Below are 27,313 nucleotides of genomic sequence, written 5' to 3' on the forward strand. Positions count from 1 at the left end.
CGTTTGCATTGAATTATTGCGGTTTCTTCTATTTCTATCCGCCATCTTCCAATGGTTTCATCCGTGCGCACAATACACATGTTTACCGTCTATAGTCACAGCCTTATATCAAATAAATAATTACCACAACACATGCATAATAAGATGCAGCTTATTACTGCGCCGGTGACAGCAGCCGAGGACACCATGACAGGAGGACTCCAAATTTATTTATTTTAACTTGTCACGGTACAACAAGTCTATAAGTGGCGCGTCAGCTTTAAATATCAGTGCGCGTGAAGTGTAGACATGACAGGGAGCAGCGCACAGGCTCGATCTGCTGTCAGCCGGCACTAATGAACGGAAGCTCGCAAATCTCTGCCTCACACCCCTTATATACACCACATTCAGGGGGTGGGCGCTGGACAAGGGGCGCACTCTGAACCCCTGTGTTACAAAGCAATATGTAGGATTTTCGATTCTCTGGTTAAACCTTCCGGGAAGCAATAATACAATGACCTCTGATCATCAAAAAATATACAAAGTAATATAAATAGTGACAAGTCGGCACCTCGCTCCAGCACAGAACTGCGATATTAGGCGCTGTTCACATCACGTCAGAACCTTTATCCGAAATATGTCACTATAAAGACACACAGTGGAAAGCATCACCCGCAGGTCCCACTAAAAGAAGAAGACCAGTAGTTCTGTGAAGTGAACGGTTTTTGCTGGATACCTCTGCATGACATAGCGCACGATACCACGCCGATCCATACAGTAAAAAAACAGACCCTGGACACGAAGACCCCATGGACACAATCGTGCCCGTAATCACAGTCCATGAATACGGCCACAGCCGGCCCTGGACAGCCATTTAAAGTATGGGACACGGTCTGTAAAAAGAAAAAAATAGGACATGTCCGACCTTCTGCGGAGCCTTCCTACAACACAAACACCTACCCGTAAACTTACTGGAAGGTCTCCGTTGGCCATAGAAATGAATGGGTCTGTAGTTACGGACGAAATCTACGGTCCTCTCCATGGGGCCTTACCCTGGACACTCATTACCCCAGACAAACTACTTACCCTGGAAAAACTCCTTACCCTGGAAAAACTCCTAACCCAGGGCACACTCCTCACCCCGGGCACTCTCCTTATCCCCGGGCACACTCCTCACCCCCGGGCACTCTCCTCACCCTCGGGCATACTCCTCACCCCCGGGCACTCTCCTCACCCCCGGGCACTCTCCTCACCCTCGGGCACACTCCTCACCCCCGGGCACTCTCCTCACCCTCGGGCACACTCCTCACCCCCGGGCACACTCCTCACCCCCGGGCACACTCCTCACCCCCGGGAACACGGAGCTAAAATACCAGACACAAGCTCTGGACAGGTGTGGCGCTATTTTTGGGGTGTCATGTTTTTCTAATCCTGGACAACCTGTAATTGTTATTTTTTTCTGCCAAAATTCACAACTATGACAAAATGACCCTTGTACGCCCTAATAAAATGATTGTAACGATGCCGAGGCCTCGGAACGCCAACCTCAGCGACACGCTTATTACAACAACGTTTATTCTCAGACTCTTGTTATGCGCGGAAATATTGTGTCAGGAAAGTTGTGACGGTAAAATGTCCCTTTACACTTTGTCCGCAGTGTTCACATTCCCTCCACCTGGTTTATGCCGGAGGGCACAATCTGCTTCTTGTATGGGACGCGGCTTCCTGCAGAGCGGCCACCAGACTGCGATCAGTAACCCGTGAGGGATAAAGGTTGAGTGTGATCGCACCTCGCCGGGGCCCGCACATGGCACTAGTCGTGGACGCGGCTGTCTCCTCCTCTGATGCTCCGTGACACGCTGCTGAAGACACGGAGCGGTTTGCAGTCGCTGGGATTTGTTAGTAATTATTTTGCTGGTGTCACACTGCTGTCATTCTCCAGGAGATACAGAGTCTGCCTGAGGCAAGAAAAGAGCCGCACAGGTTCCTGCATCCACCTCTTCAATCTTCTGCTGCTCCGACCCTCAGAACTCGTCTGCTCCATCTTCACATTCTATTTATTTACTCCTTATAAAGGAGCCGCTTCCAAGTTCTCACCCAACTGCTTCCCCCTCATATTAAATTAACTCCTGCACTGGGGCCCCCATCCAAGCCCCAGAATCCACAAAGTAACCGTCTTCATTTTTAATCTGTTTGTGGCCTGAAGTCAGAAGACGACTCCGTGACGGATCTGTTCACAACATTGTCTGCTGCAATCACATCCCAGCCGCAGACTCACTCACACGCCGAAAACTTTTGCAGAACAAAAACTTCATTCCCTCAAAACTCACAATAAAATAACATCAATATCTGTATGTAATATATTCACTGGCCGGAGCTGTAATGGCGGAATAACTGACACATCAATGAAACAAAGTATCAAAGTATTTACCTTATTACAACTAAAGTAGACACAAGTAACATCAACTCTCTATAGATCAAAATAGTATACAGATATCATCTCTGAAAAACAGCAGTCTGTGTACATGACATATCCTGTACTGATCCTGAGTTACATCCTGTATTATACTCCAGAGCTGCACTCACTATTCTGCTGGTGGAGTCACTGTGTACATACATTACATTACTTATCCTGTACTGATCCTGAGTTATATCCTGTATTATACTCCAGAGCTGCACTCACTGTTCTGCTGGTGGAGTCACTGTGTACATACATTACATTACTTATCCTGTACTGATCCTGAGTTACATCCTGTATTAAACTCCAGAGCTGCACTCACTATTCTGCTGGTGGAGTCACTGTGTACATACATTACTTATCCTGTACTGATCCTGAGTTACATCCTGTATTATACCCCAGAGCTGCACTCACTATTCTGCTGGTGGAGTCACTGTGTACATACATTACATTACTTATCCTGTACTGATCCTGAGTTACATCCTGTATTCTACTCCAGAGCTGCACTCACTATTCTGCTGGTGGAGTCACTGTGTACATACATTACTTATCCTGTACTGATCCTGTGTTACATCCTGTATTATACTCCAGAGCTGCACTCACTATTCTGCTGGTGGTGTCACTGTGTACATACATTACATTATTATCCTGTACTGATCCTGAGTTACATCCTGTATTCTACTCCAGAGCTGCACTCACTATTCTGCTGGTGGAGTCACTGTGTACATACATTACATTACTTCTCCTGTACTGATCCGGAGTTACATCCTGTATTATACTCCAGAGCTGCACTCACTATTCTGCTGGTGGAGTCTCTGTGTACATACATTACATTACTTATCCTGTACTGATCCTGAGTTATATCCTGTATTATACTCCAGAGCTGTACTCACTATTCTGCTGGTGGAGTCACTGTGTATATACATTACATTACTTATCCTGTACTGATCCCGAGTTATATCCTGTATTATACTCCAGAGCTGCACTCACTATTCTGCTGGTGGAGTCACTGTGTACATACATTACATTACTTATCCTGTACTGATCCTGAGTTACATCCTGTATTATACTCCAGAGCTGCACTCACTATTCTGCTGATGGAGTCTCTGTGTACATACATTACATTACTTATCCTGTACTGATCCTGAGTTGCAGTCTGTATTATACTCCAAAGCTGCACTCACTATTCTGCTGGTGGAGTCACTGTGTACATACATTACATTACTTATCCTGTACTGATCCTGAGTTACATCCTGTATTATACTCCAGAGCTGCACTCACTATTCTGCTGGTGGAGTCTCTGTGTACATACATTACATTACTTATCCTGTACTGATCCTGAGTTACATCCTGTATTATACTCCAGAGCTGCACTCACTATTCTGCTGGTGGAGTCACTGTGTATATACATTACTTATCCTGTACTGATCCTGAGTTGCAGTCTGTATTATACTCCAGAGCTGCACTCACTATTCTGCTGGTGGAGTCTCTGTGTACATACATTACATTACTTATCCTGTACTGATCCTGAGTTGCAGTCTGTATTATACTCCAGAGCTGTACTCATTATTCTGCTGCACTATTCTGTCCAAATGAAGAATGAAGGCTGATGACAACCCCTGTTGAAGTCATTAATGGAAAGCTTTTCTGTAACGAGAACAAGATGAAGTGGAGAAAGCAGTTGGTGTGAGAAGAGCGGCAGTGATCAGCGTCACAATGTGATGGAGAACATCAGACTGTAGAGACTTGTCACTTCTTGTATATACAAGGATTGGAAGACGACTCTGACCGGCCACATTTATAGAAAGCAATATTTAAATTAATCTTATTCCCATTGCGGATTTGAAGACCGTGCAGTTTCTGGGGTTTGTCGCGGTTTGAGGAAGCAGCGGGTCCCAAGTCCACTGAAGTCTATATGAAAAATACAACGGAGCTGGAAACGGGGCCTGACGATGAAGCGGCTGCGGGAACATTTACTAGAACGGCTTCTTTACAGAGAAGAGAGAGTGCGTCTACAGCAAAACTTTATAGCGATCCCCCCCCCCCCCCCATTATTACTTTTTGTGCGGTACCGACGCTTTCTGCCACATAATACGAGGCTTCTGGGGAATATCCGCCACTTGTTCTGCTACCACGGTTCATATTGCAGTAAATATCCCTGTAACCGGGGGCTCAGTCCAGCCTCTGTAATGACTTATTTGGCTCAGTCTAATTAGGTGACGGGGGGGGCGACACTTTAGTTCTGAGCCGCTCGTCTCTTTGGTCGGCCATATTGGTCTTGTGGCAATAAATAGTAAAGAAACGGAGGGCTCTTAATTCACTGTTATTTGGAGAGCGGCGCTTCCGAGAGAAGAATTACACTCAAAATAAAATGGAAGAAGCGGCGTAATTTACTGACGAGCTTTCACTAATGTGCAGATAAGACGAGGGGCACGGACCATAAACACTTCAGCGCAGACGCTGCTTTATAACCGCAGTAAACCGCAGCAGCCGCCATTTAATACTCACTTATAGTGTCAGCCACTGCCCCTCCCCCAGTCTTTAAAACAGGTCTGGTTAACCCTCTGAAGAACAGAGAGCAGGTCCAGGGGGTCATGAGACGTGACCCCAAAAAAATGACAAATATTCAGTGTTCCGCTCGCAGTCTTCGAGAGCCGCCACTTCATACCCTAAACCGCAGCGCTGCTTTATAAGAAATTTCACAGGTTATAACTACATTGCTGAGGCTGTGCTGTATCTTACACTGAGCCAGAGTTACATCATGCCTTACTCTAGTCACATCCAAAGCTGCAGTCACAATTCTGCTGGTGCCATTCTAATTCTGTATCTACCACTGACTGATCTCCCAAAAATGCACTTCTCTCTGGTAGAAGGGAAAGCAACTGAATTGGGTATGCAGCTTTGGATGTGACTGTAGACAGAATAGAACTCAGACAAGATCACGAAAGCAAATGATCTGCAAAGTCACTCCGTGTTACATGGAGATTTACACAGGTCATGCTGGTAACAACTGGTGTCAGCCACAATTCTGTGGGGTATTTTTTAGAATCAGTATCACACGTGATAGGATTAGATACACGGCTCAGCAGACAGCATCACACATAATAGGATTAGATACAGCGGCTCAGCAGACAGTATCACACATTATAGGATTAGATACACAGCTCAGCAGACAGTATCACACGTGATAGGATTAGATACACAGCTCAGCAGACAGTATCACACGTGATAGGATTAGATACACGGCTCAGCAGACAGTATCACACATGATAGGATTAGATACACAGCTCAGCAGACAGTATCACACATGATAGGATTAGATACACAGCTCAGCAGACAGTATCACACATGATAGGATTAGATACACAGCTCAGCAGACAGTATCACACATGATAGGATTAGATACACAGCTCAGCAGACAGTATCACACGTGATAGGATTAGATACACGGCTCAGCAGACAGCATCACACATGATAGGATTAGATACACAGCTCAGCAGACAGTATCACACATGATAGGATTAGATACAGCGGCTCAGCAGACAGTATCACACATGATAGGATTAGATACACAGCTCAGCAGACAGTATCACACATGATAGGATTAGATACACAGCTCAGCAGACAGTATCACACATGATAGGATTAGATACACAGCTCAGCAGACAGTATCACACATGATAGGATTAGATACACAGCTCAGCACAGTATCACACATGATAGGATTAGATACACAGCTCAGCAGACAGTATCACACGTGATAGGATTAGATACACGGCTCAGCAGACAGCATCACACATGATAGGATTAGATACACAGCTCAGCAGACAGCATCACACATAATAGGATTAGATACAGCGGCTCAGCAGACAGTATCATACATGATAGGATTAGATACACAGCTCAGCAGACAGTATCACACATGATAGGATTAGATACACAGCTCAGCAGACAGTATCACACATGATAGGATTAGATACACCGCTCAGCAGACAGTGTCACACATGATAGGATTAGATACACAGCTCAGCAGACAGTATCACACATGGTAGGATTAGATACACAGCTCAGCAGACAGTATCACACATGATCGGTTCAGATACACAGCTCAGCAGACAGTATCACACATGATAGGATTAGATACACAGCTCAGCAGACAGTATCACACATGATAGGATTAGATACACCGCTCAGCAGACAGTATCACACATGATAGGATTAGATACACAGCTCAGCAGACAGTATCACACATGATAGGATTAGATACACACCTCAGCAGACAGTATCACACATGATAGGATTAGATACACAGCTCAGCAGACAGTATCACACATGATAGGATTAGATACACAGCTCAGCAGACATTATCACACATGATAGGATTAGATACACCGCTCAGCAGACAGTATCACACATGATAGGATTAGATACACAGCTCAGCAGACAGTATCACACATGATAGGATTAGATACACAGCTCAGCAGACAGTATCACACAAGATTAGATACACAGCTCAGCAGACAGCATCACACATGATAGCATTAGATACACAGCTCAGCAGACAGTATCACACATGATAGGATTAGATACACAGCTCAGCAGACAGTATCACACATGATAGGATTAGATACACAGCTCAGCAGACAGTATCACACATGATAGGATTAGATACACAGCTCAGCAGACAGTATCACACATGATAGGATTAGATACACAGCTCAGCAGACAGTATCACACATGATAGGATTAGATACACGGCTCAGCAGACAGTATCACACATGATAGGATTAGATACACAGCTCAGCAGACAGTATCACACATGATAGGTTCAGATACACAGCTCAGCAGACAGTATCACACATGATAGGATTAGATACACAGCTCAGCAGACAGTATCACACATGATAGGATTAGATACAGCGGCTCAGCAGACAGCATCACACATAATAGGATTAGATACACAGCTCAGCAGACAGTATCACACATGATAGGATTAGATACAGGGCTCAGCAGACAGTATCACACAGGATAGCATTAGATACAGTGGCTCAGCAGACAGTATCACACATGATAGGATTAGATACACAGCTCAGCAGACAGTATCACACATGATAGGATTAGATACACGGCTCAGCAGACAGTATCACACATGATAGGATTAGATACACAGCTCAGCAGACAGTATCACACATTATAGGATTAGATACACGGCTCAGCAGACAGTATCACACATGATAGGTTCAGATACACAGCTCAGAAGCACATGATGGGGAGTGTAGTCCTCTCAGACGGGATGACATGCTTCTTCTCCTGGCTGACAGCGTGCGCTGGTGTTGCGCGGTCTTGTTTTACATTTCTTCGCCTCCTTTAATCACACTGTAAGTTTCCATCTCTCTCTGGAGGACGCCATAAAACACGGCAATCTGCTGTCTGCCCCTCGTTATTTTTTTATTTTCTTATTAAGTGCTAAATTTGAAAATTGATGTCAAAATAAAACTAACCAGCGCTAAGACATTCCAGATATCAATTTACTGCCGTGTGTCACCCGGTCCTTCCAACGCGTGATAAAAAGAACAGCGAGAACACAAACATCGCCGCACGTCCCGCCTGAACCATGATTAATGTCAGCGGGGGCAGGGGGAGGGGGGGGTATACATCCGATATCCCGGGGAACCCGACCGGCACTCCAAAAATGACCGAGAGACTAAAGGGCCAATCATTGTATAGTGAAATATTATCCACATTTCTGAGAGACTTTATGTTTTATTTCCTCACCATTTTCAAAATCTCTGCTTGTCAGTGACTGGAAACATTAACGTTTACTGTTCGTCAGTCTGCAATCCTGTTCTTGCCTTCTCATATCTGAGGTTTTGTTACAATTTGTTCAGTCTACGCCAGGGGTAGGAAAACTATTTTGTACCGCGTGCCAATTTAAAAAAAATCAAATCAATGATGAAATGCTCAGCGTGCCATGCAACATGAAAATCCTAACAAGAAGGTCTATGTGACATGAGACAGGCGCACTTCTTGTTCCTTACAAGGCTTATAAAGGATAAGAGGACATGTAGTATTAGGGGGCGACAGTACCCGAGACTGGCACCTACATCCCGGCCAAATGCCGCCCCATTGCCCTGCGCGGACGTCACTGCTTTCTTCAGTGTAATCTCAGGCAAGCGCTGTGCGTTCTCTGGCCATAAAGAAACCAATGACGTCAGCGCATGCTAGAGCCCCCAATCAAGGGGGTGGTATTGGGCTAGGTTTAGGCTGGAGAGCATTTGTGGGGCTTAGGACTCAGCGTGCCGGGTAAACACGTTCTGCGTGCCAGCTGTGACACACGTGCCATGGGTTGCCGACGCCTGGTCTAGACAATCCTCTGATTGTGGGAGATTTACTGAGTAAAATGTGCAAAAAATGGAAATACGTGCGTCAGGGCGGGGCAAGGGCGCGTCAGCGCGGGGCAAGGGTGCGTCAGCGCGGGGCAAGGGTGCGTCAGCGCGGGTACATTGCATCATCCTGGAGTCACAGAGGAATATCTAGAAAGAGTAATAGAACTTTTCATAACAAAATTGCAACCAATATTTTTTCCCCAATTGCTTCAAAGCATCTAAAATAAAAAATGAAGCAAATCGTCTTAATTCAAATCTTGTCCCGTTTTGTGGCTACAGCTCGTATGCAGTGCTATGCGTCTCCATGCTTACAGACCACAACCATCTCTGTAGACTGACCTTGCAGTCATGACACAGGTTTGGGGGGGGGGGGGGGAATTTCGGATACCCTGGAACACATACAGACAATTTCTTTATATATTTCTCACATGATCAAGAAAAAGAAGGCGACCAAGGGGGGGATTTGTGGGATCGTTCAGACTCATTTCACGAATCCTTACAGAAAGTGGACAATCCCTTATAGGAAGTTTGATTGTCAGATACAAAGTGTCAGCGAGCGTCGAGTGTTACAGATATATAATAGAGGAGAACAGTAACGTCCCGGCTTCACCGCACAAAGAATGTAAAGATGCGATCGAGTCTCCCTGTCTTATTGACCCTTCCTCAGATTAACACAGGCCTAAGTCAGGGGTCGGCTAAGAGGCCGTACAACTCCATCCCCCCACTGCCTGCAGACCACCACCTCCTCCACAGACGGCTTGTGACACTCAGCTGGCTTATAAATAGAATTATTTGCAGCTTCAGAGCTGAAATCTTACAGCACACCCTGTTTATTCAGTGTCTGCGTGTTCTGGTGATTTGCATTCTGGGAAGCGTTCTCTTTAGACCAGGCCCTGTACAGTCATTTGATGTAGGAATATCTAACTGCTCCCCTTATATTGTAGAAGTTCAGCTAAGCTGTCAGGCGGGTCGGACCACAAGCTTGCTGACGGTTTCTATAGTAAGCAGAAAATATTGTAAAAAAAAACATAAAAATACAAAAAAGTATGAAACATCTCAAATACATAAAAAATGGTGCGGACCTAATTCTACTACAGTAGTCATGCATCTGCAGGTATATGGCTACAAGAAAAGGCTGAGGGGCCACCAATAAGACAAGGGCCCGTCAGTCCCCCGGGAGTGTTGGCAGAGGATCTGCGGCTCGATCAGACGTGGGGCTGTGTACAGAGAACGTTCCGCTCCATCACTTTATACTCACATGAGTTTTAAGTCCCAGTCGCCGCAGGTGACGAAGATCGACTTGACGCTGGGATCTAAAAGACCCTCTTTGGCCATCCACTCGTCGACTCTCTGAAAGACAAGACGGAGACACAAAGGGAATGTCATGTGCGGCTTTTGGCTTTGGCGGAGACACCAGTTCCTGCACAGATAAGGCCATGTAATCAGACCAGGGAGAAAATTGTGATCTTATCTGCCCCCTCCTAGACTCCCCCAGTTATTAACAAGATTCGGTGCTTGTTTACCAGAGGGGGGGCACATACTAGAAGGTCACACCACTGCTGGAGGGCTCCAGGCAAAATCAGGAGAGGATGTTATCATAAGGTTCTCTGCAGATAATTATCCGGGGAGGGGGCGATCATTGATTGTTAGAACATCAAGGTTACACTGCGGGGCCAAGGATTTCTCCTCATACAGAATCGCTCCTGGACCGCATATAACACGCGTGTAGAGCGAACAGACGTGACATGTGAGCGGCGTGGAACAGAGGTGGGGACACAATGTATGGCGGCCAAGGAGGGGCTGAAAAATGTCTAAATAATTCCTGCAATGCTTTAGACGCGTCAGGAGTCTCACCTCCAGGACTTGGCTCAGAGTCGGCTGCCCGTCCACCATTTCTTGGATTATTCCCGTCAGCTGCGAGAAAGAGACACCAATAAGAAGGTTACAAAGTAACAGAAATGAGACAAAAACAAACAATGACATAGATACATTGTATAAGAATCAGTCCCAATAAAGTCGTTGAGCGTCCCCAAGACAAGGTGTGTTCAGCCGTCTCTTGGTTAGATCGGTTTCTGGAAAAGCTGGGTGACAACCATTAAATTATATTGGTCATTCAGCTTTCCTAGATTCCTGGGTGGGGGATGTATCACGGGCTAATTTGCAATTCAAGAGTCTGGGAAAGCTGGGTGACAACCCACGAGGGAGCTGTAACTACGAAAATATTGCTTCACCCAACTTTCCCGGAAACCCAGGGCGACAGCACTGACAGATAAAGTGAGTTTTGTTGGAATTTATTTTTCCAGTGAATGTACAGAAGTGATAGAAACCTCGTCCGTCCTGTCATGGTGGGTGGAGAGAACAGGAGAGGATGAGGAAGGGGAAGCAAAAAGTTACCGGGAAATCTCCAGAACGGGCAGGAGCGCACGTGTGATCAGATCATTAGATCCAGTCCTGCGCCCCGGTGACCACATTAACAATGGCATAAACATTATTTCCTGCACCAAGAAATAACTTTAATAAAATCCTGGGAACTTCAAACGACTGAGCCGCACCGAACGTGTATTATTTTTATGGGAAGTCATTTCTTAGCAGTGATCCTGCAAATTTGATGAGATACTATAAGAGGAGCGCAGCAGGAGCTGGTAACAGGATAGAAGGTACCACGACATGAAGCCGGGTACAATACAGAACAGACAGGAGCCCGGGCTCAAGAGCTGACCATTCCCAACAGTAACATACATGGAACCTGCACTGATACATTGTAACAATTTGTGCTGAGAGTGGACACAGAGAATTTCTCCCAATGATCAGGGAATTGAGGTTTAGCCGTGGTGTATTCTGTTCTACCCCTCACATTCCCGTGCACCGACATCTGCGGGTAGAGACATCCACATGGCGCTCATTGTATCTCGCCGCTCTCTGACCGCGTGTAAGGAGCCGATTATTAACTCACAATGCAAGTATAATTAATTGTAATAAATAGCAGGGCTCCGACTTCTCTCCCACTAATGGCGGAGGAGGAACGGTAATAAATACCTTTCAGGGAGAAATGTTAATTAAAACAGGAGAGGACGCTGTAGGATTTTCTTTTGCAGTTCATTAAGTCACTAGGATGAGGAACTTGGAATCAGGAGGCTCCGGATTGTCACTTATAGAGCCCTGAACGACCACAGAAGACCCCTGCAAATACATGGAGGACCAATGCACGCGATCTATCCACAATGTGACAGATCTGCAGCAGGCAGGCGCCAGAATGACACCCCCTGTAATAATACACGAGCTGGGGGGCAGGGTGTGTAATAATACAGGAGCTGGGGGGGGCAGGGTGTGTAATAATACATGAGCTGGGGGGCAGGGTGTGTAATAATACATGAGCTGGGGGGCAGGGTGTGTAATAATATATGAGCTGGGGGGGCAGGGTGTGTAATAATACAGGAGCTGGGGGGGCAGGGTGTGTAATAATACAGGAGCTGGGGGGCAGGGTGTGTAATAATACATGAGCTGGGGGGCAGGGTGTGTAATAATACAGGAGCTGGGGGGGCAGGGTGTGTAATAATACATGAGCTGGGGGGGCAGGGTGTGTAATAATACAGGAGCTGGGGGGGCAGGGTGTGTAATAATACAGGAGCTGGGGGGGCAGGGTGTGTAATAATACAGGAGCTGGGGGGCAGGGTGTGTAATAATACACGAGCTGGGGGGCAGGGTGTGTAATAATACAGGAGCTGGGGGGCAGGGTGTGTAATAATACATGAGCTGGGGGGCAGGGTGTGTAATAATACAGGAGCTGGGGGGGCAGGGTGTGTAATAATACATGAGCTGGGGGGGCAGGGTGTGTAATAATACAGGAGCTGGGGGGGCAGGGTGTGTAATAATACAGGAGCTGGGGGGGCAGGGTGTGTAATAATACAGGAGCTGGGGGGGCAGGGTGTGTAATAATACATGAGCTGTGGGGGCAGGGTGTGTAATAATACACGAGCTGGGGGGCAGGGGGTGTAATAATACAGGAGCTGGGGGGGCAGGGTGTGTAATAATACAGGAGCTGGGGGGCAGGGGGTGTAATAATACAGGAGCTGGGGGGGCAGGGGGTGTAATAATACACGAGCTGGGGGGCAGGGTGTGTAATAATACACGAGCTGGGGGGGCAGGGGGTGTAATAATACACGAGCTGGGGGGCAGGGTGTGTAATAATACACGAGCTGGGGGGCAGGGTGTGTAATAATACACGAGCTGGTGGGCAGGGTGTGTAATAATACACGAGCTGGGGGGGCAGGGTGTGTAATACAGGAGCTGGGGGGGCAGGGTGTGTAATAATACAGGAGCTGGGGGGGGCAGGGTGTGTAATAATACAGGAGCTGGGGGGGCAGGGTGTGTAATAATACATGAGCTGGGGGGGCAGGGTGTGTAATAATACAGGAGCTGGGGGGGCAGGGTGTGTAATAATACAGGAGCTGGTGGGCAGGGTGTGTAATAATACATGAGCTGGGGGGCAGGGTGTGTAATAATACAGGAGCTGGGGGGGCAGGGTGTGTAATAATACATGAGCTGGGGGGGCAGGGTGTGTAATAATACAGGAGCTGGGGGGGCAGGGTGTGTAATAATACAGGAGCTGGGGGGGCAGGGTGTGTAATAATACAGGAGCTGGGGGGCAGGGTGTGTAATAATACACGAGCTGGGGGGCAGGGTGTGTAATAATACAGGAGCTGGGGGGCAGGGTGTGTAATAATACATGAGCTGGGGGGCAGGGTGTGTAATAATACAGGAGCTGGGGGGGCAGGGTGTGTAATAATACATGAGCTGGGGGGGCAGGGTGTGTAATAATACAGGAGCTGGGGGGGCAGGGTGTGTAATAATACAGGAGCTGGGGGGGCAGGGTGTGTAATAATACAGGAGCTGGGGGGGCAGGGTGTGTAATAATACATGAGCTGTGGGGGCAGGGTGTGTAATAATACACGAGCTGGGGGGCAGGGGGTGTAATAATACAGGAGCTGGGGGGGCAGGGTGTGTAATAATACAGGAGCTGGGGGGCAGGGGGTGTAATAATACAGGAGCTGGGGGGGCAGGGGGTGTAATAATACACGAGCTGGGGGGCAGGGTGTGTAATAATACACGAGCTGGGGGGGCAGGGGGTGTAATAATACACGAGCTGGGGGGCAGGGTGTGTAATAATACACGAGCTGGGGGGCAGGGTGTGTAATAATACACGAGCTGGTGGGCAGGGTGTGTAATAATACACGAGCTGGGGGGGCAGGGTGTGTAATACAGGAGCTGGGGGGGCAGGGTGTGTAATAATACAGGAGCTGGGGGGGGCAGGGTGTGTAATAATACAGGAGCTGGGGGGGCAGGGTGTGTAATAATACATGAGCTGGGGGGGCAGGGTGTGTAATAATACAGGAGCTGGGGGGGCAGGGTGTGTAATAATACAGGAGCTGGGGGGGCAGGGTGTGTAATAATACATGAGCTGGGGGGGCAGGGTGTGTAATAATACAGGAGCTGGGGGGGGCAGGGTGTGTAATAATACAGGAGCTGGGGGGGCAGGGTGTGTAATAATACAGGAGCTGGGGGGGGCAGGGGGTGTAATAATACATGAGCTGGGGGGGCAGGGGGTGTAATAATACAGGAGCTGGGGGGGCAGGGTGTGTAATAATACAGGAGCTGGGGGGGCAGGGTGTGTAATAATACACGAGCTGGGGGGGGGCAGGGTGTGTAATAATACACGAGCTGGGGGGGCAGGGTGTGTAATAATACACGAGCTGGGGGGGGCAGGGTGTGTAATAATACATGAGCTGGGGGGGCAGGGGGTGTAATAATACACGAGCTGGGGGGGCAGGGTGTGTAATAATACATGAGCTGGTGGGCAGGGTGTGTAATAATACATGAGCTGGGGGGGCAGGGTGTGTAATAATACATGAGCTGGGGGGGCAGGGTGTGTAATAATACATGAGCTGGGGGGCAGGGTGTGTAATAATACATGAGCTGGTGGGCAGGGTGTGTAATAATACATGAGCTGGGGGGGCAGGGTGTGTAATAATACACGAGCTGGGGGGGCAGGGTGTGTAATAATACACGAGCTGGGGGGCAGGGTGTGTAATAATACACGAGCTGGGGGGGCAGGGTGTGTAATAATACACGAGCTGGGGGGGCAGGGTGTGTAATACAGGAGCTGGGGGGGCAGGGTGTGTAATAATACAGGAGCTGGGGGGGGCAGGGTGTGTAATAATACACGAGCTGGGGGGCAGGGTGTGTAATAATACACGAGCTGGGGGGCAGGGTGTGTAATAATACACGAGCTGGTGGGCAGGGTGTGTAATAATACAGGAGCTGGGGGGGCAGGGTGTGTAATAATACATGAGCTGGGGGGGCAGGGTGTGTAATAATACAGGAGCTGGGGGGGCAGGGTGTGTAATAATACAGGAGCTGGGGGGGCAGGGTGTGTAATAATACATGAGCTGGGGGGGCAGGGTGTGTAATAATACAGGAGCTGGGGGGGCAGGGTGTGTAATAATACATGAGCTGGGGGGGCAGGGTGTGTAATAATACAGGAGCTGGGGGGGGCAGGGTGTGTAATAATACAGGAGCTGGGGGGGCAGGGTGTGTAATAATACAGGAGCTGGGGGGGCAGGGTGTGTAATAATACATGAGCTGGGGGGGCAGGGGGTGTAATAATACAGGAGCTGGGGGGGCAGGGTGTGTAATAATACAGGAGCTGGGGGGGCAGGGTGTGTAATAATACATGAGCTGGGGGGGGGCAGGGTGTGTAATAATACATGAGCTGGGGGGGCAGGGGGTGTAATAATACAGGAGCTGGGGGGGCAGGGGGTGTAATAATACAGGAGCTGGGGGGGCAGGGTGTGTAATAATACAGGAGCTGGGGGGGCAGGGTGTGTAATAATACATGAGCTGGGGGGGCAGGGTGTGTAATAATACAGGAGCTGGGGGGGCAGGGTGTGTAATAATACAGGAGCTGGGGGGGGCAGGGTGTGTAATAATACAGGAGCTGGGGGGGCAGGGTGTGTAATAATACAGGAGCTGGGGGGGGCAGGGTGTGTAATAATACAGGAGCTGGGGGGGCAGGGTGTGTAATAATACAGGAGCTGGGGGGGGGCAGGGTGTGTAATAATACAGGAGCTGGGGGGGGCAGGGTGTGTAATAATACAGGAGCTGGGGGGGGCAGGGTGTGTAATACAGGAGCTGGGGGGGGCAGGGTGTGTAATAATACAGGAGCTGGGGGGGGCAGGGTGTGTAATAATACAGGAGCTGGGGGGGGCAGGGTGTGTAATAATACAGGAGCTGGGGGGGGCAGGGTGTGTAATAATACAGGAGCTGGGGGGGGCAGGGTGTGTAATAATACATGAGCTGGGGGGGCAGGGTGTGTAATAATACAGGAGCTGGGGGGGGCAGGGTGTGTAATAATACAGGAGCTGGGGGGGGCAGGGTGTGTAATAATACAGGAGCTGGGGGGGGCAGGGTGTGTAATAATACAGGAGCTGGGGGGGGCAGGGTGTGTAATAATACAGGAGCTGGGGGGGGCAGGGTGTGTAATAATACAGGAGCTGGGGGGGCAGGGTGTGTAATAATACAGGAGCTGGGGGGGCAGGGTGTGTAATAATACATGAGCTGGGGGGGCAGGGTGTGTAATAATACAGGAGCTGGGGGGCAGGGTGTGTAATAATACAGGAGCTGGGGGGGCAGGGTGTGTAATAATACAGGAGCTGGGGGGGGCAGGGTGTGTAATAATACAGGAGCTGGGGGAGGCAGGGTGTGTAATAATACAGGAGCTGGGGGGGGCAGGGTGTAATAATACATGAGCTGGGGGGCAGGGTGTGTAATAATACAGACAGTTGTGATGCGGATGTTGCTTCCAGTCTAGGTAGTGCGTATTGTACCCCAGGACCCCCGCATGTTGCTGCGCTCTGCGGTCCGATCCTCCGCCCTCGTGCGGTCACTTTACGGCTGAGCTGCAGGTAACTGGGGCGGCTCCATCTGCTTCTACTTTATCTCTGAGCAAACCAATATGGTTGCCATATCACCCCCTAAGAGTTTGTCACCCAACTTTCCTAGACTCTTGAACGGTACAGCAGTAAATGACTCCATTTTTATATTTTTGGAAAGCGGATGGATGGCGGGCACATTCACGGTGACCGAGCGTCCTCAGATACAGGAGGATCCGCAATGTTTAGCAGCGTGACAGCGCAGGACGAATCATCCGGAAACGACCGGCAAACAATGTAACAAATACTAATTGTCGCCACTCCACACGACCCGTCCCCGGGACGCACATCACACTTTACAGCTACAGGTTGATACCGGCTTCACGCACATTCTGACACAGGACTAATGCGGCGACGACTGCGCTGACCTTATCACACGGGTGGATAATCCCAACAATTAATTAGTGACGGGCGCGACCTTTTCACACAACTGTGTGTTTTATACAATCCTACAAGAGAAGGAGCAGGATACGCCAGCGAAGGACAACTACCCCCATCACCAGAGAGGACTCATCTCAATGACTGAAGTCGTATGTGGATCTTGGGTTATGATCTGCTCAAAGAAAATCTCTTCCGTTCAGATGCTGAACGCCAAAGTCACCGCCGTGATCTCGTACCCGATGTGATGAAACAGGGAAACTGTATATAACGAGGAGATTCATTCATGGGAAGCACGGGGGATTATAATGAAACCCTGACAGACATAAGAGCTTGTTCACATCTGCTTTATCATAGCAGCAGAACAACGGAAAAAAACGGAGGTCACAAATCCGTCTCATGACGGACATCAATGAGTTCATCGGGTTCCGGTCATGTTGTCCGCCATTTTTTCTAATATTATTTACCAAATCTACGACTGAGGAACCGGACCGAGCGGACCGAGCCTCCAACGCAGATGTGAACAGAGTATATTAATTATCACAGCTGAGGGTTTGTTACAATGTATCCAGTCTCAGCTGAACAGTCTGGACTCCAGATGGATACATTTTACCTGCACTGATACATTGTAACAAACTAGAGATTTGTGTTGCTAATATCTTTAGCTCAGAGGATTGTTTAGTATCAGGACAAATACAAACATATGTTAGATATGAGCGGAGCCCTGCCCCGAAGAGCTTACAATCTTTAACAAAATTTCCTGTAAACATCAGACCCCGAGTCGTCCTTTGATGTAAATAGTTTTAATGTCCAGCAACACTTTCTGAATTACCTTAGTCCCCTAATGACTACCATTATGAACAGAGACGTCGTCACCCAGCTTTCCACAGACCCTGAATACAATATAAAGCTGCACTTCAATAATAAACACGTTTTTTCCCTTCCACTACTGCTCTGCCTGTGTGTCAGTCTTTACTGTAGTCCTGACGTTCCATTCATCACCCAGGACGATGAGATATCAGCCCCCCCCCCAGAGAGAGCAGTACTGCGGAGATGAGGTGGCCCCTGGAATAGCCCTTTAAAGGGGTTGTCCGGGATTACAAAAAAAGATTTTATTTTCTTCCCCACAAACAGCGCCACATCTGTTCACAGGCCGTGTCAGGTATTGCATTTCAGTCCAATATAAGCTGCAATATCAGACACAGCCTATGGACGGATGTGGCGCAGTTTCTGCAAAAAATCAAAGGCAGATCCTTTTTTCTCAGTCTGGACAACCCCTTTAAGAAAAACATGTTGTAATCCAGTGATATATGGGGGACACTTACCTCTGTACAAAACGGGGTGAGCTGTGGGTGCACCACCGGCTGAACATACGTGTGAAACGTCGATTCTATCTCCATGGTTCTGCCGTTTAACTTCAGGATAGGGAATTCGATTATTTCCTAAGAGTAAGAAGAAAGTACGTGAGACGTTATACATACAGCCCCTTCTCATGAGTCCCCCCTACATTATCTACACTCCACCATTCTATTCTACATGCAATGTTCACTACGTGGCTTTAACATCTTACCCTGTACTGACCTTCAGTTACATCTGGTCTTATACTCCAGTCACATCTAGAGCTGCATTCATAAGTTTACTGGCTGCTATTTAAACTACGTCTGTGGTTTATCTGCACTCTGCAGACAGACGTGATCTAAGAGCTCAGCTCCACCCGCGTAACTGAATTCTCCGCTCCCACAATGCATTGCTTTCTGACGACAGGAATGCAGCTCTGGAGGTTAATGGAGAAGAGAACGCCGTGAAACAATCAGACAAGCTGCGAAATAAAATATTGTGGAAAGGTCATTAAGAAGATAACGCCTACTTTAAAATGAGGGAAAATAACATATTGTGTGAATAACCGGATTTCTGGAAGACACTGACATTGTACTTAGTCCTGCTCACACAGCTGAGGGTTTGTTACAGTGTATAAGTCTAGACATTCTAAAGGCAGCTGCAGCATAAACCTCTCTCCTGTTTAGGACTCAATATTGATAGATCTCATTACCAATTGGATGGTTTTTCAGCCTCAGAATGTAAACAATTAATGTTTCCAATGACTGACAGCAAGCAGAGACCTTGAAAATGGCAAGAAATAAAACAATGTTTATAAGAAAGTTGCAGAAGTTTCATTATACAACGATGGTTCCAGGAGATTGCATCGGCCCTTTAGCCGTGTTCCAGCCGTAACGCGCCTGCTACAGACAACTACAGTTCCCAGAATGCACTGCGGGACTCGTGTAAAACTCCTGGAGGATTTCCAGTCATTATCCCATTAAGCGCAGGGTTATCCCGGCTCCAGAGACATTGATCGAATGAGGAAAATCTGTGAGACGTCAGCGAGAGGAGAACCAGCGGTGACCAAGAGGAGAGAGACGTCCCTGATCCTGCGACTGTGGGGTGACAACGAGGGTCAGAGCGACGTCTCCCGCGTGTAGGACGAGGAAACCCAGAACTGTCCAACTGTGGGACCGGAGAACACGTGCAAAGGGGGCGCTACCCCGCGACCGCCCTACAGGCTCATATATAATGGGAATGAAAACTCCACTGCGAGGGCCGACCAGCAGCCGGAGATCAGTAGTACAGGTGAGGGTCAGAGGGTTCTACAGGTGTAGATAAACATGGCGGCTTTCCTCCAAAGTCAGCGCCACACCTGTCCGTGGCCTGTGACCGATAATACAGCTCACCTGCATACGACTGGACTACAATACCACACACAACCTGTGGACAAGTGTGGCGCTGTTTTTGTAAGAAAGCGGCCATGTCTTTCTAATCCTGCACACCCTTGAAGGAAAAGCAGCCTCAGATAGCAGGGAGATCAGTAGTTGTCACCCGTCAGATTCCTCCCTGTACAAGCCACAAGAGAACGAAGACCCCACCGAGGGGTACTCAAGGGGAAAATCGGATTAATAATGTAAAATGGAGAAGGAAAACCACCTGGTGTGATTGCCGCCAACACCGGCCGGGCCAGTCCTGTCAGTCTAGTTGATATGAATATATTAAGATTGGTCTGGTTGCTATGGCCGCTACTGTGGGAACATCGAGTCGCGGCCATAGCAACCAGTCTGTCTCAGAGGACTCCAGGGCAGAGAAGGGTCTGGAGACTTGGGATCGTCCCTCTCCTATAACCACGTTGATCACATGCAGGCGGAGAACTTCTATAAATAAAATGGCGCTGGAATGGATGAATAGTTTTGCAGCGCGTGTTGTACGAGACGAGAAAACTTCAGCTTATTTATAAAAACTGTTTCAGCGTTTTACATGATTAGCAAAAACACAAAATGATTTATCGGAGTGCGCTCATTACTGGGAGCGGCGACTCCGACCGGATCTGACCACGTCGTCTTCCTCGTGATTGTGCACAAAGAGACGACTTATTAAAATCTACCCACTGAGCCGGAGATGAAGCTGAACGCCTGCAACATGGGCATCGCCACCAAGACAACACAAACAGCCAATCAAGTTCCGGCTTTTTGGAATCATTTTCCATTTCTGTGTTTTGTGTAGAGTGTGATCTTCAATGATGCGCGGCGCCCGGGAACGGTGGTGATGTCCACTTCTCTGAGAATAAGCAGCGCCGTTCATCCAGACAATGACCCTTTAAATGCAAAATGCCTATAGCAGTAAGGGGGAAAAATGGGTTCGGATGAGGGGGGGGATATGAAAAAGACGATGGGCTTGGTCAGGGATCCGTCATTTTGAGAATAGCGCTGCATGGACAGTCTTCAACGTAAATGTGAACATAGCCCCAACGGGGCATTTACATCTTTATGGCACAGTATATGCCGTAAATGTCTGTTAGATGCGGGGTCCACCTCTGGGACCTGAACCCATCTCTGGAACGGGGCTATTCGGAACATATGTCATAAATGTCTGAGATGGGAATACCCCTTTAAATACTGTAGTTGTAAATTAGTCTGGGGTGGTGTCTATCTCTGAATGAGTCTGGGGGGCGGAGCTTGTAAATGTAAGGGCTTTGTGGTTGTGAGATCCCATGACAAATGATGAATTCCAAGAGGGTTGTACAGAGACGGAGCCACGATGAGGAGAAGCTGCAATCAGCAGTAATGAGGAGGTTTCCCATATAAATGGCGCTTGGAACACTTAGGCCTTGTTCACACACACTTTTTGTGTGGCTTTTGTTGTAAAATGGCAATTGAGTTTTTTCGTGGTGTTTTTCCAAATAGCGTTTTACTACCTGCATTTTTTATATTTGGCGGGATTTATTCTGAAGAAAACACCATAAAAAATACACTTCACATAATGACATTTTTGAAGAGCAAAAAAAAAAAAAAAAGACGCATCGATGTCTCAGAGAAAAATCTCAAACCAACCTTTGCTGCATCCAATATTTCCACATGGACTTCCAGGGAACATCCGGCCACCGAGACTGCGGCAAAGAAGAGGCAAAGAATGCCAGGAAGAACCGCACAGAAACCCGGCAAGACCGAAATGTGGCAATAAATCCTGATTGTTTGTTACAATGTATCAGTCTGGAGAACAGGCTTTTTAGCTCAGAGAATTGCCTAAAATGGATACAATTGTAACAGAAACTCTGCTGAGAGAAGACCGAGGTATGTAGTTTGCTTGCTACAAGGCCGGATTTACACGAGCGTGTGCGTTTTGCGCGTGCAAAAGGCACTTAACAGCTCCGTGTGTCATGTTCATATGGTGCGTGGCTGCGTGATTTTCGCGCAGCCGCCATCATTATGACACTCCGTTTGGATGTTTGTAAACAGAAAAGCATGTGGTGCTTTTCTGTTTTCATTCATAGTTTGACAGCTGTTGCGCAAATCACGCGCGTCCCACGGAAGTGCTTCCGTGTGGTGCGCGTGATTTTCATGCACCCATTGACTTCAATGGGTGCGTGATGCGCGAAATACGCAGAAAGAACGGACATGTCGTGAGTTTTTCGCAGCGGACTCACGCTGCGTAAAAATCACGCGACTGTCTGCACTGCCCCATAGACTAATATAGGTCCGTGCGAGACGCGTGAAAATCACGCGCGTTGCACGGACGTATATCCCGTTCGTTTGAATAAGCACTAAATGTGAGTTGACATTCACCGACAACAAACTAGGTCTTGAAAATAGTGAGAACTGGGGCAGAGAGGAGGCCGGGGGCAGAATTATCACTGAACAGGTGCAGAGAGGAGGCCGGGGGCAGAGAGGAGGCCGGGGGCAGAATTATCACTGAACAGGGGCAGAGAGGAGGCCGGGGGCAGAATTATCACTGAACAGGGGCAGAGAAGAGGCCGGAGGCAGAATTATCACTGAACAGGGGCAGAGAAGAGGCCGGAGGCAGAGAAGAGGCCGGGGGCAGAATTATCACTGAACAGGTGCAGAGGAGGCGGCCGGGGGCAGAGAGGAGGCCGGGGGCAGAGAGGAGGCCGGGGGCAGAATTATCACTGAACAGGGGCAGAGAGGAGGCCGGGGGCAGAGAGGAGGCCGGGGGCAGAATTATCACTGAACAGGGGCAGAGAGGAGGCCGGGGGCAGAATTATCACTGAACAGGGGCAGAGAGGAGGCCGGGGGCAGAATTATCACTGAACAGGGGCAGAGAAGAGGCCGGGGGCAGAGAGGAGGCCGGGGCAGAATTATCACTGAACAGGGGCAGAGAGGAGGCCGGGGGCAGAATTATCACTGAACAGGGGCAGAGAGGAGGCCGGGGGCAGAATTATCACTGAACAGGGGCAGAGAAGAGGCCGGGGGCAGAATTATCACTGAACAGGTGCAGAGAGGAGGCCGGGGGCAGAGAGGAGGCCGGGGCAGAATTATCACTGAACAGGGGCAGAGAGGAGGCCGGGGGCAGAATTATCACTGAACAGGGGCAGAATTATGACTGAACAGGGACAGAGAGGAGGCCGGGGGCAGAGAGGAGGCCGGGGGCAGAGAGGAGGCCGGGGGCAGAATTATCACTGAACAGGGGCAGAGAGGAGGCCGGGGGCAGAGAGGAGGCCGGGGGGCAGAGAGGAGGCCGGGGGGCAGAGAGGAGGCCGGGGGGCAGAGAGGAGGCCGGGGCGTCACTTTCCTCATCTCATTATATACATTTAGTTTGTAGATTTGGGAACACGGGATAATGCGGACCTCCTATTACTTTGTAGAACGTAGAATCAGAATTTGTAATGTGGATCATCCCAGCGACAGGTGGTGGAGCACCAAAGGTATGAAAATAAAACGATAAGCGGGGGGGGGTCATATCTGCGATCTCATTATGCTGCTCCCCTATAACACCTGGACCCCCCCCACATCTACGAGTCCTCGCTGATACGATGTGACAACCTGCATTTTCCGCCGGTCACGATTGTAGTTAATAAGAGGGCGATGGCCGGTGATAACGATATCTGTAAAAAACAGCGAAGAAACAAAAACAGCGAGACCCGCGGCAGATAAAGCGCAATCATTACTTTCTGGTCGTTAATCCCACTTTTTATGTCCCTTGTGTCTGTGACGACGACTGACAATTTGTTTTGTGCTTTCAGAAGATTAATTGATCAGTTCTCCCTAATAAAGACGCAGAGCAATGAGAACGCCATTTCTGTAGATTTCTTAAAAGCGCCGCCGCGTCCGGGGTTATGTAAATGGCGCTGCTGACTGATGTCACCGCTCGCTGCATTAAAAAACACACGACTGATAACTACGGCTCTTTAATATTCAAAAACAGTTTGCAAAATTTAATCAAAGCAGCCAAAAGCAAACATTTTTACTCGCTGACACTTTTACGAGCGCGTTCATACATTTTTTACAAGCAGGGAACGCAATTAAAAGAAAGTTTAACCCTTCCATGGCCGGAATCCCAAATCGCTGTATACAGAGAGCAAAATAAACCGTAAGGAGAGGAAGGGGCTGAACGCAGCGGGCAGATAAAGGGGTCACCCGGACACGACGTCTCGCAGGACACATATTGGGTTGTGTCTATTTACCGTGAGGCTCCTCTCACCCCCATCTGAGAATCCGGAGGGTCCGGCGCAGGTCCCTGATGGATTTACACTTCTGACTCTCCTCTTGTAAAAATCTGACAACTAATTCAATTTAAAAAACATTCTTATCCACCAGATTTTGTTGCATATTCGGATTTCTTACGAGAGATTTATCTACTTTTCTATGGCCGGTTTGATAATCCAGAATGTGTCATTTAATACCGGATGAAAGAAATGTACTAGACACATAAGCACAAGTAATATTGGGGGACTGCACCCCGGTGATGACTTTAGGGTTGAAGCAGTTTTGCCTCATGTGCATGAACTTTGCATGTGTCGTTTACTGTATACAGGCCCTTTACATCAGGATGGTCACACAGAATACAGGGGGCTGCGGGGACCCCTACATCTACTCATCAGCTCTGGATTATTATCACCTGGAGACCATCTGTCCTCCTCCCTGAGGGGCTCCGGATCAGGGGTCTCCTTCCTATTATTTTGTACAGCGCTGTGGTATATGTTGGCACTGTATATATTAAAGTGTGACATATTCCAAAGAAGACCCTTAAATTAGGTCTCGTCTGACTCCCTGACACAGCTGAACTCTTCAGAGCATTATCACCTACGAGGATACACAAAGTAAAGCACTGAACACGAACACCGTATAACATGTGGGAATTTGTATAGAAGCTTCACATCATATAGATGGGGGGAGGCATCAGGCATAGATAAGTGACCCCCCCCCCCTCACTGTGTAATGCATCCGATTCATCTTCGCCCCCGGTTCGCAGCGAGGAGTCTCACAGATATCTGTCAGCCACGATTTACTGCTCTGTGCGGAGACCCCATTAGTAAATACAGATCACACATTACCAGCGAGGGGCATTATTACCCAAGATAAATTGTACATCTTATTTCCTGGTGAAGGTAAATTGTGGTGCGCGGCCTCCTGCGGGGCGCTCCTGGGGACGTGGAATACTGGGGGTATTTATCACTGAGGTTCCAGACAGGCCGTGTACACTACATGCCTCTCCTGCTGCACCGCTCCGTCCTTCCCTTACAACTAAACAAGGGGGTCAAGTGCTGCGCTCTTTATAGAGTTTACTTAGATCAAAGAGGAAAGGTTGAGAGACTGATGAAAATGAAGAGGATGGTCTCAGGTTTAAATGTTATGGAACTGTCCTTCAATGGACTAATATGATTTTGTTTGATTTGTTGTCTCAGAGATTGATGATATTTCTCTGCTCCAATTATCTCTGTGTAAAGACTGGAAGTGAGAAATGTGATCTGTGCCGAGCCGAGCATCACCCAAGACACAGCCGCACACAACAGCGTCACATCCCAAACCTGCCGTATACCACAAGAAATGTAAGTCTGGCGTATAATACAGGCACACAGTGACTCCACCAGCAGAATAGTGAGTGCAGCTCTGGAGTATAATACACGATGTAACTCAGGATCAGTACAGGATAAGTAATGTAATGTATGTACACAGTGACTCCTCCAGCAGAATAGTGAGTGCAGCTCTGGAGTATAATACAGGATATAACTCAGGATCAGTACAGGATAAGTAATGTAATGTATGTACACAGTGACTCCACCAGCAGAATAGTGAGTGCAGCTCTGGAGTATAATACAGGATATAACTCAGGATCAGTACAGGATAAGTAATGTAATGTATGTACACAGTGACCCCACCAGCAGAATAGTGAGTGCAGCTCTGGAGTATAATACAGGATGTAACTCAGGATCAGTACAGGATAAGTAATGTAATGTATGTACACAGTGACTCCACCAGCAGAATAGTGAGTGCAGCTCTGGAATATAATACAGGATATAACTCAGGATCAGTACAGGATAAGTAATGTATGTACAGTGACTCCACCAGCAGAATAGTGAGCGCAGCTCTGGAGTATAATACAGGATGTAACTCAGGATCAGTACAGGATAAGTAATGCAATGTATGTACACAGTGACTCCACCAGCAGAATAGTGAGTGCAGCTCTGGAGTATAATACAGGATGTAACTCAGGATCAGTACAGGATAAGTAATGCAATGTATGTACACAGTGACTCCACCAGCAGAATAGTGAGTGCAGCTCTGGAGTATAATACAGGATGTAACTCAGGATCAGTACAGGATATGTATGTACACAGTGACTCCACCAGCAGAATAGTGAGTGCAGCTCTGGAGTATAATACAGGATGTAACTCAGGATCAGTACAGGATAAGTAATGTAATGTATGTACAGTGACTCCACCAGCAGAATAGTGAGTGCAGCTCTGGAGTATAATACAGGATGTAACTCAGGATCAGTACAGGATAAGTAATGTATGTACACAGTGACTCCACCAGCAGAATAGTGAGTGCAGCTCTGGAGTATAATACAGGATGTAACTCAGGATCAGTACAGGATCAGTAATGTAATGTATGTACACAGTGACTCCACCAGCAGAATAGTGAGTGCAGCTCTGGAGTATAATACAGGATGTAACTCAGGATCAGTACAGGATCAGTAATGTAATGTATGTACACAGTGACTCCACCAGCAGAATAGTGAGTGCAGCTCTGGAGTATAATACAGGATGTAACTCAGGATCAGTACAGGATAAGTAATGTAATGTATGTACACAGTGACTCCACCAGCAGAATAGTGAGTGCAGCTCTGGAGTATAATACAGGATGTAACTCAGGATCAGTACAGGATCAGTAATGTAATGTATGTACACAGTGACTCCACCAGCAGAATAGTGAGTGCAGCTCTGGAGTATAATACAGGATGTAACTCAGGATCAGTACAGGATCAGTAATGTAATGTATGTACACAGTGATTCCACCAGCAGAATAGTGAGTGCAGCTCTGGAGTATAATACAGGATGTAACTCAGGATCAGTACAGGATAAGTAATGTATGTACACAGTGACTCCACCAGCAGAATAGTGAGTGCAGCTCTGGAGTATAATACAGGATATAACTCAGGATCAGTACAGGATAAGTAATGTAATGTATGTACACAGTGACTCCACCAGCAGAATAGTGAGTGCAGCTCTGGAGTATAATACAGGATATAACTCAGGATCAGTACAGGATAAGTAATGTAATGTATGTACACAGTGACTCCACCAGCAGAATAGTGAGTGCAGCTCTGGAGTATAATACAGG

At 47.9% G+C, this 27,313-nt stretch overlaps 1 protein-coding gene across 1 annotated transcript in view; it reads right to left on the reverse strand.

Annotated features, from left to right (window-relative positions):
• ERI3 (ERI1 exoribonuclease family member 3) overlaps nt 1–27,313 on the reverse strand; it is a 220,788-nt gene that overhangs the window by 169,793 nt on the left and 23,682 nt on the right. The window contains exons 3-5 of the mRNA XM_075832560.1: nt 18,515–18,631; nt 10,678–10,737; nt 10,082–10,173 (exon numbers count right to left, since the gene is read on the reverse strand). Coding sequence (XP_075688675.1) covers nt 10,082–10,173; nt 10,678–10,737; nt 18,515–18,631 — 269 coding nt within the window. The remainder of the gene's footprint in view (nt 1–10,081; nt 10,174–10,677; nt 10,738–18,514; nt 18,632–27,313) is intronic.

Source organism: Rhinoderma darwinii, chromosome 7, assembly GCF_050947455.1.
Source record: "Rhinoderma darwinii isolate aRhiDar2 chromosome 7, aRhiDar2.hap1, whole genome shotgun sequence".
Lineage (NCBI taxonomy): Eukaryota > Metazoa > Chordata > Amphibia > Anura > Rhinodermatidae > Rhinoderma > Rhinoderma darwinii.